General features: G+C 46.2%; 1 protein-coding gene across 2 annotated transcripts in view; it reads left to right on the forward strand.

Moving 5' to 3' along the window:
- The window catches only part of WWC2 (WW and C2 domain containing 2), a 174,584-nt gene that overhangs the window by 101,246 nt on the left and 59,622 nt on the right, over window positions 1–13,716 (forward strand). For both annotated transcript variants that reach the window (XM_036250517.1, XM_036250518.1), the window contains exons 5-6: window positions 7,727–7,806; window positions 12,346–12,475. In XM_036250517.1, the coding sequence (XP_036106410.1) occupies window positions 7,727–7,806; window positions 12,346–12,475 (210 nt within the window). The remainder of the gene's footprint in view (window positions 1–7,726; window positions 7,807–12,345; window positions 12,476–13,716) is intronic.

Here is a 13,716-nt window from a genome sequence, read left to right on the forward strand (position 1 = left end):
CATTGCTCAGAAAGTTAAACAGAATTACCGTGTGATTTAGCAACCCTACTTCTACGTATGCCCACAACCATCAAGAGCAGGGCCTCAGACGGATTCTGATACACCATGTTCGTAGCAGCTTTACTCATAATAGCCAAAGAGTGGAAACAGCCTGTATTACAGGGTTCTCCAAGAGGCAAAACCAGCAGGACGTGTGTTTGTACACATATAAAGAGGGTTATTATAACACTCGGTGCACGTGAACATGGAGACCGGCAAGCCCAAGTCTGCGGTGTGGGCCAGCCAGTGATGGGCTCCTGTCCAAGCCAGGGGGCAGAGACCCGGGAGACCCAGGGTGCAGATGAGGCCGGAAGGCAGTTTTCTAGAGAATCCTGTTTCTTGGCGAGGTTTGTTCTAATCAGGCCATCAGCTGATTGGGTGAGGCCCACCACGTTATGGAGGTAAAGCTGTGTACTCACAGTTCCCTAATATAAAAGTTTTTTTGTTTTTTATCCTCACCCGAGGACATTTTTCCATTTTTTGTTCAGATAGAACGGGAGGGAGAGAGAGGAAGAGAGAGAGAGAAACATCGATGTGAAGGGACACATCGAGTGGCTGCCACCCGCACGACCAACCAGGGCCGGGGACAAACTGCAACCGAGGTACGTGCCCCTAGTGGGAACCGAACCCAGGTCTCTCTAGACCGCAGGCCGACGCTCTAACCGCTGAGCCAAACCGGCCAGGGCCCTAATATAAAAGTTAATCTCATCCAAAATCACCCTCTAAGTTGACACATAAAATTAGGTATTTCACAGCCTATATATCCATCAATAGGTAAATGGATAAATAAAATATGGTACCAGGCATGCCTTGGAAATACTGCAGGTTCGGTTCCAGACCACCACAGGAAAGCAAATACTGCAATAAAGTGAGTCACGTGAAATTTTTAGTTTCCCAGTACATATAAAAGTTAGGTTTATACTATACAATAGGCTATTAAGTGTGCAATAGCATTATATCTAAAAAAACAACATATACTTTAATGTAAAAATACTTTATTACTAAAAAATGCTCACCACCAACTGAGCCTTCTGTGAGTTGCCTTTTTTCTTTTTTTCTTTTTTGCTGATGGAAGGTCCTGCCTCGACGTTGATGAAAATGTGGTATCGGCGAAGCACAGTGAAGCAGGCACAGTGACAAGCTCTGCCTGTGTACATGCAGTGGAATATCCCTCAGCCTTTAAAAAGATTGACGTTCTGATACATGTTACAACCTGGATTAACTTTGAAAGCTCTATGCTAAGTAAAGTAAGCCTGACTCAGAAGGACAGATACTGTATGGTCCCACTTATGTGGGGTTCCTAGAATAGGCAACTTCATAGAGACAGAAAGTAGAAATATTGTTACCAGGGGCTGGGGGCGGGGAGAATGGAGAGTCGCTGTGTAGTGGGTACCGAGTTTCCATTTGGGGCAATGAAAAATTTTAGAGATGACCAGTAATGATAGTTGCACTTAATGCCACTAAATTTTACGTTTAAAAGTGGTTAAAGGGTAAATTTTATTATATGTATATTTTACTAGAATTTTTTTTACATGAAAGCAAAATAAAGACTTTTTCAGACAAACGCTGTGAGAATTGATTGCCTACAGAACTGTAGTATATTAAGTGTTAAAGGGAATTTCTTCAGGCAGAGGGAAAATTTGAATCTATATAAAATAATGAAAAATGTAAGTGATAGTAAATACGTGTGTGAATAGAAGACTTCTTAATACTTTAAAGTCTCTTTAAATACCATTGCTTATAAAAATATGTTGTGGGGTTTATAATATATTTAGGAACAAAATATAAGATATCTCAAAGGATGGGGAAAACGGAAGGATATTGTCGTAAGGCAGTATATAAAGGAATATATCATTTGCAGGTGGACTGTCTATTTTATACACTAGAGCGGGAGTGGCCAAACTTTCTCTACAAAGGGCCAAATAGTAAGCGTTGTGAGTTTTGCTGACATGGTCAGCAGCAGTCTGCGGTACCTCCCAAGTTTCCCTCCGCCCACTGTAACCGCTAGGCTGAATGTGATGGGTGTTGCTCCAGTGATCGGCTGTGCTGTATGGCACAGGTAACTTGAAGGTGGGAGGTCATGCTGGTGGGCCGGAGGTGACCACATGAGCTTTAAACAGCGTTTCTCTGGCTGGCTGGAGGAGGAAGTCAGATGCTCAAAGCAGGAGGAGTGCCCTGGCCGGATTGGCTCAGTGTTAGTGTCGGCTCACCAACCTGAATGGTCCTGGGTTTGATTCCTGGTCAAGGGCACGTTCCTGGGTTGCAGGTTCGATCCCCAGCCCTAGTCAGGGTACGGGAGGCAGCTCCTTGGGTGAGGATGAACAAAAACAAATAAAAAGCACACAAAGCATGAGGAGCGTTCAGTGCTCCGTTTCTGTGTTCAAGATGGAGAAGCCCACATGGAAGGGACCTGAGCCTGACCCGCGCTGTTTGCCAGGAAGGAAACTGGATCGCAGTCCTACCTGCAGCCGCGGGGACTGAGTTCTGCCGGAGCGAGGCAGCGGGAGTGGAGCTGAGCGGGTGCCCCCGCCTCCGCGTGAGCCTCGGCCTGGCTGGCACCGCAGGCTCAGTTCTTCGACCCCGTGAACAGAGAACCCAGCCAGACCTGGGGATGTCTTAATTTTGTGATAATTTATTCTGCAGTAACAGAAAACGAATATAGCAGGCCACATACAGTTTGTCGTAGATTTTTTTTTTTTTACTTTTTGGTGAAAATTATTAAAAACCTGAAAACCGTTCTTTAGACATGAGCCATAAAAAATTAGATCACAGTGTGCGTTTGACCCACAAGTTGTCATTTGCTGATACCTGCCCAGAATAACCACGCAGAAAATACAGAGGTATTACCAGTAGTGGAGATAAAATGGAATAAAAAATGCAGGCCATCCAAAAGGAGGCAGGTAAAGAAGTAGAAAGGACAAAAGAACACATGTGACAATTGGTAAACAAATACAAAGATAATAGATTTAAACTCAACTGTATCAATAATTTCACTAAATATAAATGGTCTAAATGCTCCAATTAAAAGGCAGACATGGTCAGGATGGTTAAAATAAGAACCGATTCTCTTAAGGCTACAACAGACCTATCTTAAATATAAATCCCCAGATAGGTTAAAAATTAGAGGAATGAAAAACATATGCTATGAAAATACAAATGCAAGGAAAGTAGTACTTATATTAATATCAAAGTAAATGTTAGAACTAGGATATTACTAGGAATTTTCTACTAATAACTCAGTTCATTAAAGGAAATAATGATATATACACATAACCCTAAAGATTTATACACATAATAACAGCTTTAAATACCTGAAAGAGAAGACCAATAGAGCTGAAAAGAGAAATACAAATTTACATTTATAGTTGGCTATATCAGTACTCCTCTCTCAGTAATTGATAGAATGTTACAGACAAAATCAGCACAGTTGTTGAAGTTGTGAACAGTACCATCAAGCAGCCTGATCAGATTAACATTTGTAGAACATACCATCTAAAGATAACAAGATGCATATCATTTTCAAGTGCACATGGTGCACGCGCAAAGGAGACCTTCCTCCAGGCTGTGCTGAACCCTGTGGCAACCTACTGTTTTATTGGCATTACTTGTGGAGATCTAGCATTGGCGCTCCATGTTTTTGTCTGTTATTTGTGTCTCAAGGTAGTCTATTTCATCAATGTTTCATATAATATTTCTCATTGGCTTTGTTTTTTTTTTTCCTTTCTGTTGTTGATGACTTAATTTGTGAGTCATCACAAAGGGTTCTGAAAGCATCTGGGATTCTATTTTCCTGTCTTCCTTAGGCAGGTCAGAAATGTTTTCATTATTAATCCTGTGACTGTCCAGAGCTGATTTCTCGTTTTCTGTAAAGGTGAGGCTTATTAGTGATGTGGCGCTGCAGTGGAGGGAGGCTCTCCAGAAGGAGCAGGTTGACAGTCGCCCTTTGTTGACTTGCCTAAGGAGCTCCAGGCAAGACAATGGGGAACACGGGGAACAGGGAAGGGAGTCATTAGCAAAATGCCATTTTGCTCATTATGGCTTTAATGTTGCAGGGTTCACTTGTAGGGCAGACTCATGAAACCTGCCTGTCTTGGGATCCTTCCAGGGTGCACAGGTTTCTGGAATTCACTTTCCCTTCATTATCATCTTTCTCCTTCTTCTGAAATAAAAGTTATTACACTCGGATTGTAGGAGATGGTAAGAAGCGTTATGATGCCCAGTCATGCGTGTCACACTTAAACACAGCGACTTCCTGGTTTTCAGAAGTAACTTGAAAATCAATTTGAAATGTCAGTTGCTTCAGTGTAGTCAGCACAGAAAGCCAGGAATTGCGAAAGACACGGCTCTCGCGCCTGCCCCTCGGCGTCCTGGGCTGCGAGACTTCGTTCCTTAGGAAAGGTCTGTACAGCTGGGGGCTGGCTCCGGCTGCGGAAAGTCAGTAACGCAGGTTCCAGGGCCTGTGGGGCTATTCATGCCTTCAGCTGGGGGTGGGGGGATCTAGGAACAATAAAGTTTCCGAACTAAAATAAGGGCCATGGATGTTGTTTAGGTCATTTTGCTATAATTCTCATTTGTCTTTGATTTCATATGCAGTATCATGCCATTTTAACTGCAGCTTTTATAATTATAATTTTAAAAGTATCCTCCTGGGTTCCAGACTGTTCTCTGCTGCTTAGTAGTGAAACCTTCAGCCGCTCACTTACTTACTCTCTTTAGGCCCGGGATTCCTCAGCGATAGAAGAAGAATCAAACTGGGTCTACGTAAGGGAGGAGCTGTGAGGATTGAAAATAGGTATTTCTGTTGATTACAACGTCTGGAATACATAGAGTGCTCATGAATTTTAGCTCATTGCTTCCTAGTAAAGTCACATTGTGCTAAATTTTCAGGTCAACATTAGCTTCATCCTCTATCTGGGATCCAAGGATATTTGTTTTCACATCCTGAGGGTGGGTTGGAGAATGGAAGAGTAGAAACAGTGGTCCTCTAGTAGCTAAAGATGTCAGTTGGTTCTCCAAGAACCATACACATACAATAAAATGTCACTCACATCACTTCGAGAGATTCTGAATTGTCAAATGTTAATTTTAGATTTTAAATGATAATTTTTGAAAAGAAATTAAATTGGTGTGTCATCGCCGTCCAAATGAGTTTGAGTAGAGTGCTATTTTATGTCAATGAGATTACTAATTGTTTTAATTCAGTTGCTCTTAATGGGCTCACTATCACCATTGTGTGTGTGTGTGTGTGTGTGTGTGTGTGTGTGTGTGTGTGTTTTAATCTTTATTGTTTAGAGTATTACAGATGTCCCCCTCACCATTGTTTTTATCAACTTTGTTTTCAAAAGTAAAGACAGGTTTCCACCCAGCTGTTTGAGTTGCTATTAATTTTTGGAATAACTCTTGTTATTGCTTCAAAATAAAATGTTAGTCGTTTTGGTCCAAAGCTCTCGGAAGTGCTGTCACAGTAGAAGTACATGTGGAATGAGCTATTGATTCTTGATGGCTTTTTCGACATATTAGCCCAACGCTAAAATTGAAGTGTCTGTGATACCCTGTGAGTGAGCTCATCGCTCTTCATGAATCACAGCACCTTCCACGTCCAGGTCAGATTCTCCTCCTCCATGAGGTCTGCCCTCACCCCAGGCCGTGAGCACCCCTTTCCTCCTCAGGGTCCCCGTGGCCTTTGCCACCACTTCACAGCAGGTTTTGTCTCTCCTTGTAGCCAGTTTCTAAAGATGAAGATGGCAAGGCACATTCCTGAGCTGTCTTCTTTCAATACATACTCTCTCCGGTGACCCCATTTTGTCATGCATTCAACGTATCATCTGTATGTCAGTGATTCTCGGTGCTGTGTCTCTGGCGCAGACACTTCTTTTGAACACCAAGTTCAAATATTCCAATTGCCTTTGAAGTCTCACGGGTATCCGAACAATGTCTTAAAGAAAGCCCTGGACTCATGAGATCTTTGACACATCTTCTCCTTCATCCTCCACACTGAGTCCCTCACCAGGGCCGAGGGTTCTGCCTCCACGGTGCTCTGGCTCTGGGCACTGCCTCCATGGCCCCGCCCACTCACCAGCCCACAGTGCGGTGCAGTGGCCCCTCTGGTCCACTCACCCAGAGTCCTCACAGTGATCTTTTAAAATCTCAGGCAGGTCACCCTTCAGCGTTCCCCTTGGGAAGGGAAGTAAACATGCTCGGCAGAGCTTCAAGCCTCTGGGCCACCAGGCTTCCTTCCCAGCCCCGCCGCCTCTGTGAGCCAGAGGTGTGCTGAGCTCCCCGCCCCCATGGGTGAGGTGTTGTCCAGTGCTCTACCTCCTGAGAACCCTTTCCACCATGGGAAGCCCCACTGACCTCAGCTCACCTGTCATTTCCCCAGGCAGGCTCTGTCCGAGACCGCAGACCGAATCAGGTCCCCTGCCCCTGCCGTGCTTGAAGTGTCCTGAGCATTTCACTGGGTGATTATTTGCTCAGTATCTGCTCCCCCATAAAACCACTGAGGGGAGTGTGGGCGCTGGAGGGATTGAGAGAGAAAGAGAACTCATGGACAACAGTGTGGTGACGGCAGTGGGGGGAGGTGGAAGAGGGGGTGGCCGGGATAAATCGTGTTGGGAAAAATATAAAATATAAAAAAAGAAAACATAAGCAGCCACGAAAGTGTGGACAATTATAAAGTTTTTTCTTTTTAAAAAAAGAAGAGCCCATTGAGAGCCAAGATCACGCCTGTTTCATTCCCGCTGCGGACCCGGGGCCTTGCATAGTGGAGAGCCAGTCGATACTTGTGGAAAGGGTGGAGCGAACAGGAAGTCGAGGTTCCGGAGCCACTGCAATACTGTATGACAGAACGTGCTCCAACTGCAGGCTGTAACCTAACACGCGGAGCCCCGTTTCAGGGGCTGCGTGGAGATGAAACCCGGCCTCTGCTGGTGTCCTGACCCATCAGATCTCAGTATCGCTGTTACCAAGGAATGTATTCGGCAATAGGAGAAAAATATTTTTTATCAGTTTGACATCAGATATTTGTTGATCACCCACTGGTTGCCTGGTACTGTTCTGGGAGCTTGGAGCACAGCTGGTGTGGTGTGGCTCACTTTCCCGTGGGGATCAGGCAGTAAACTAGCACATGGAAAAGTTTAGCTTTTGAAAAATACTACGAACTAAATAGAGCAGTGTGGTGGCATGGGCGGGGTGGCTGGAGGAGTCCTTTTTGAGAAGGTACCGTGTGAGCTGAGACCTGAGTGACAAGTGGATGGTGGTGGAAGGTCTGAGGGGAGAGCGCTCCAGCCAGAGGGAGCAGCGGGCACCCGGGCAGGCTCTGCAGGGTGCGCAGGGCTAGAGTGAATGATACCTGGGATTGAAGCCCTGCCCCCCCCCGCCCCACCCCCCCCCCCCCCCCCCCCCCCCCGCCTGGCTGCTGATCACAAACCGCACACAAGTGATGTTGAGCTTGGAGGAATGTTGCGAAATAACATGAGGAGGGTTCACATCAGTCATAGTATTCATCACCGATAATTTAAACATAGTTAATCTACCTGTCATGGAATTTATGTCAAGGAGAAACTACCAGAGTGAATGTTCAACTAAGGGCTGTGTTTATGTGTTTAATAGTTTACTAATGGATGATCTTTTCAAACAGTGTTGCTAATTATTTACAAACATTTATATTTACATTCATTTCTCACAAAAGGTTAAAAAGCTGAAGCGAGAACTCTCACAGATGAAGCAGGAATTGCTGTACAAAGAACAAGGCTTTGAAACGTTGCAACAGTGAGTATAACCATACGGAAATTGACTTGAGACTAATTCATAGCCCCGTAACTAATACAAAGAAAATCCAAGTACAGATTACATATGAAATTTCTCCAAGAAACATGCAGGTAAAAGCTCAAAGCTCTGCACTAAAAAACAAAAAAGCAGTCAACCAACAAATCAAAAACTTGGGAAAATCTATCTACTTTGAAAAGAGCTGAAGTTTTTATTAATCATCGGAGGGCCAAAGAAGCCAGAGTGAAAAACCAATTTGTCTCCTGGCACGTGCCAGCTGCTCTAAGATTGAGGGTGGGGCTGAGAGACGGCCAGGGGAGGGCCTCCCCACGTTCTCCCAGCTGCGCTGAGTGTGTCCTGGGGCCCGGCTGGAGGTGCCCTCTGCCTCTGTCACCCCAGGCGTGACCTGGAGTCTCTCCGTGGCTGATCTCAGGGAGCGAGGGACGGTCAGCAGAGGAGCGTGAGTGAGTTCCTCCCTTCCCAGGTGCCCTCTGTCCTGTCCAGGTCCAGGCTAAAGTCGGATGGGCCACTGGCACAGCTCGGGCTGGGCTGGGCTGGGTGGGGCTGGGCGGGGCGGGGCGGGGCTGGGCTGAGGGAAGATGTGAAGACATAGGGCAGCAGGAACGAGAAATCAGTGCCCCGTTCCCAGCCCCGGGAAGCCACTGTTCTCCCTGCTGCTGAGGCCTGGCCTAGCTGAACCCTGACAGGCTCTCCAAGACTTGCCAGCTGTCCTGGTCCCCACCGCGGGGCCGCCAGTGCAAAGGGGGCCGGTGGCTCTCGGCCCCGTGACTGCGAGAGGCTTGCGGGCCTTGTCCTCTGAAAGGCCCTCGGCTGCTTTGACCTCCTTCCTCTGATGCAGGGCCCGTGCCACTGACTGTGGGCAGTATCCATAGGGATTTCCCGACCAGGCAGGGTTCCTGTTCTTCCCCAAATTCCCCTCAGCAGCCGTCCAAGCTAGCAAGGCGACACCCCTTCTAGAGATCCCACGTGTCTGCTGCTCGGGCAGACACGCTGAGTGTTCTGTCTGTTTGGATGACGAGTCACATCTGGATACCCAGCCACTCTTGACCACCAGTCATGTGACTTGACTCTCAGACCTTGGTTTGATGGCTCACTCTTCTGTTTGCCTACTCACCTCCTGTAGTCCCGACCGGGATGCTCTCAGATGCTCCCAACCTAGCGGTTCTCAAATGTGACCCCGTGTGAGAATCATCTGAGTAGCCCTTAAAGACACTCCTGTTTCTAGTCTGCACCCCAGGTATATTTTATGACTCCCCAGGTGGTGCTTAATTAAATATAGCTATGCTCTAAGAGGTCCAGTTGGTTGCAGAGCCCCCCTAAAACCTGGGCAGACCTAGGGTGACACAAACATGTCATTTAGTAATTGTGTCTCAACATAGTGGAGCACAAAGGAGGCCTTTGTGGCCGGAGCAGAGAGAGAGCAGATTCTGAAGAGCCCCCCACAACATTCAGCCATACCTTACACGTCCTTGAGACACGTGAAATTATAACGCGCGTCACCACGGGGATTAAAGGTTAGCCAAACTCGCTGTTTTGGTTCTATTGATGTGACAATGCCCTATTGTTTCAGAGCAGTTTGCTTGTGAGCAGTTTTTATAGGAATCTAAGGCATGTTTAAGAATCTGTCAATAACATTCCACAAGAAAACAATAGCCATTTGTTGTGAAAATTCAGGCATTCTCTTGCGGTGATGCTGATCCCTCCAACCGAGAGCAGGAAGATATGATACCTAACACCAGAGGCCTCTGTGGTCTCTCCCCCTCACACAGCAAAGCCGCTCTCGGTCCAGCCCTGACCACCGGGCTACCGAACCCGGAGACCGTACTTTTCAAGAAACCACATCCCTGTTACGGTGAAGGGACTTTTCCTTGGGGCCATGACAGAAAGTAGTTTCAGGAAAAGCTGTCAGCAGAATCCTGCGGGCTTTCCAGCCTTCCCCGCGTTCACAACAGAGTGCAACGTTTTTGCTGAATCTGGAGTGACAATGTAACCGAAACTCCCCTTTCCTTTTACTTGGTACAGTTGTTTATGCCAGATGAGTGGATGTGGTTTTACTCTGCGAGCTACTCATTTCATTTACTCTGTGGCCCCAAGGGGGACCTGGCCTGAGCAGCAGTGTAGCGTGTGAGTAGGTGGCCACCAGGGAGAGGCGCGTCCCACTTTGCCGCCTCCAGTGGTCACTCAGAACCGGAAAAGGAGAAACGCTGAGCCGCCCAGGAGCCAAGCGTGTGCAGCTTCCCAGAAAGCTGGGCTGGGGTACTGACTTTTCAGGGAGGGCAGCACATGGCGGTCTCCTACCTTTCAGAAGAGACTAAGATATAGGTAGGAATTAGTGATAGGGTGCACACAAATCAAAACCTTTTTAAAAAAACGTTTTTAGGGAAAAATATAAAATGGTGTTTCTCAAATTAAGAATAAAAAAACTACTTTTGTTTTAAAAATCAGCAAATCGTGCTAATATTTTATATTGTCAGGGTCGAAAGATAAAAAAGTGGAAGGTGAAAAGCGGAGGAGGAAAGAGAGAGATGGAGGTAAAGGAGGAGAGAGCGTTGGAGCGGAGGGGCGCACAGGAGCAGGCGCTGGGGAGGGGAGGCCAGATGGGCTCCCGGAACACAGGGCTGAGGCCACTGGTTCTGGTCACATTTAACTTTCGGGTGAGCCAGGAAATTAGCCTCTCTCTTTAAAGCTCTCTGAAATCCAAATGAGCAGTCTTGAAGTAGTTCTGCTTTTCTTTTTAAATGGCAAAGTTTATTCCTGAAAACGGCTCACCTGCGTTTTCATTTCCAAGTGTTAACCTTCATTTCTGGATTGAAGATGTGTTTTGCTGTTCAATTCTGAAGGTTTTACCCACATAGGGAAAAATTACCTGGGCTTTAGAAATTCACTTTGACATAGTTTGAGATACCTGTAGTACTAGCTAATGCATGAAATCGCACAGATTTTTAACAAAATCAAAATAAATCTTTTGCCTTAACTATTAAGGACTCAACAATTTCACTGATAAACCCCTTTCCAAATAAATGGAATTAACCAGTATTCAAAGGCTTCCAGTGTTTTTGTCAAATATTTTAAGTGTAATAGTTGTGAAATCCCAAGCCAGAGTATCAGTTTGAAGATAGTCACCTGACTAGCTGAGTGTTTAGGCAATTCAGGGGCTAAATTTGCACCTCTTTCTGGCCTCAGTTTCTCCATTTGGAGGAAGTGACTGATAGATCGTGAGTGTCCCTTCCCACTCTAAACACTGTGTGTGCTCTATTAGCGGTTTCATTAATGCACTTTATTATCAAAAAGGCTTATGATGAAACTTATTGTCTTAGGTTCCTTAAGACTTTATTGCTTGACCAGCAGCATCGATATTTACTAAACGAGCACTTGGGAAATGTGTCATCTGCACACCGCACTTGTTTGAGTCAACTCCGGAAGAGAGAAGAAGATAGCATTGTGTTGTTGTTTTCAGAATATACCTGTCACAGTGAAGTACATAGACATTGTTAAATGTTTTAAACCAAATGAGCTCAGAGCCGGTTTCCTGTGATTTAGTAGGCGGCTTCTCTGGGTAAGACCAGGACTGTGTCAGGGAAGGCGAGCTGTGGGCTGATGGGCGGAGGGTTAGCCAGCACCTCCTGGGAAGCTCACTGTTCACTGAACCCTGGGCAGGTGGTGGGGAGAACCAGGAGAGTGCGTGAAGAGCTGTTAAACCATTGTTTAAGAAGAATTGGGTAATTTGGTTCAGCCCTTCAAACGCAATCAGGTCCATAATCCCTCTAACAGAGGTGAACTGTACAGACATTTGGTGAGCTGCTCTGCAGGGGAATAAGTCGGCTCAGTGAAGACCTCTTTGTTCACTGCAGCTGACAAATGGGCACATCTGTGTTGTTCCTGGGTCTGAACTCACTCAGGAAGGCGAGCAGTTTTACCCTGATGCATAACCGTTATAAAAATAGAACAAATACATCTCGTATGTTTAAAAGAAAGGAGAAGCTAACCACACAGTCCAAATATCGGAGGGCACTCACTGGTGTGAATGATAATCACTACGTTTAGCAAAAGCCTGCCAGGCTGCAGGCAGTGGGCGGGGTCCCGCAGACGGTCTGCAGGTGAGATTCGGTCTGCAGGTGAGATTCGGCTGCAGTGATGAGCCCTGGAGTCCCTGCGGTTGCCCTCTGGTGAATCACTTCCTAGCGTCCCGGACCTTCCTCAGGTGCATCCGGTCAGCCTGTGCTGAGGTTTGAGTTCTGCCAGCAGTGGGATCGCCCGAGCAGACTGGAGGCAAAAAGGCTGGGCTGAAAGTGATTAGAAAGGGCCTGTGCAGGGTGGGACGGGAGGAGTCTCAGCTAGAAGTGATTGGAAGACACCAGAGGAGAAACTTGCACCTCAAAAGGATGATGTTGGCGTGCAGGAGTCAAGGACTAAAGCAGCCAGCCAGCAGAGACAACCCAGACCTGTTCCTCCTAACGTGTACTCGGTCATTCTTTGATTTATTTTTCCTTCTCTCTCTCTCTTTTTTTTTGCTTTAAACAGAATTGATAAAAAGATGTCTGGAGGCCAGAGTGGCTATGAACTTAATGAAGCCAAAGCCATTCTGACGGAACTGAAATCTATAAGAAAGGCTATTAGCTCAGGAGAGAAAGAAAAACAAGATCTGATGCAGGTATGTCATGGGAAATTCTGTTGAGTCACTACCTTCTGGGGCCCCAGGAACTCTCCTTGAGGCAGAATTTCCCCATTAGTCGGATGGCCCTTTATCATCCCCTCCATTCACACGGAATCTGGTCCCATCGCAGATTGTCACGGCAGTAACCACACCTGGGAGGAGAACAGATTGGTTCCAAGGTCCTGATGTGCTTTTCTGAAGGCAGGCTTTGGGTGGCCTTTGCGCCAGTGGGTGATGGATCCTGGATCCCACACGAGGAGATTAGCATCCCTGTGCACCCGGCAGGTCACTGAGAACCTCACGCGGGACCCTGATAAGCAGGTTTATCTAACAGTGATACATGTCACCTGTCATCAGGAAGTAGAAGATATGCCTTGAGGGGAGGGGGATCTTATGTGAGGATCTCAGAAAAGGGTCTCCCACGCAGGTGGTTGTAAGTGCCATTGGGGAATGCTGACCCAGCGGGGGAGAGCTGTGTGGTCACCCCAGGGGCAGGAGAGCCCCTCATTACACCTGCAACCTCAACATGCAGGTCTCAGCCCCCAGTGACTCAGCCTCGTGTGAGGAAACAACAAAAAACAACTATTCAGTGATAAGCATTCTGAACATTTCTCGTTAGCAGATATAGACAAGTGTTCTTGTGAAGAGTGTATCCCTTCCTCCTCTTCCCATCCCATGATTATCACAAAGACTGAGAATTCTTTGTATTGCAGATATGTGGAGTTCTTCCCCTAACTGAGTGAGGAAATGTGTTTTTGGGGGAATTGTTAGAGCCAATGATGATGTTTGCATTCTTAATAGGACGCCTATATTTAAATACTGTATTCACCTACTTCATGTCAGTTAGCAAAATGCTAGTTGAATATAGGTAAATATTCTTGAACTCATAGACTTTTGCATTTTGGCAATTTTGAAATAATTTGCAGGGAGGGATCAAATAAGAAAGACAACAGTAATAATAACGAATACTTAGGAGTATTTGGCTCTGTGCCAGGCAATCTTCTGCACGCCTTACATAGAAATATTCTGTTAAGTCTCACAACAACCCTAAAGATAGGCACTGTTATTATCCCCAATTTACAGACAAGGAACTCACAGCCCAGGAAAGCTGTTACTTAAAGTCGCACCGCTGGTAATGGCAGGACTGAATTCAGACCCCGCTAGTCTTGCTCCAGGCATATGGTGTTAACACAATACAGCACATACAAGACTTTATTTAGATATATTTTGCTTTTGTT

This window comes from Molossus molossus, unplaced genomic scaffold (assembly GCF_014108415.1).
Source record: "Molossus molossus isolate mMolMol1 unplaced genomic scaffold, mMolMol1.p scaffold_m16_p_9, whole genome shotgun sequence".
NCBI lineage: Eukaryota > Metazoa > Chordata > Mammalia > Chiroptera > Molossidae > Molossus > Molossus molossus.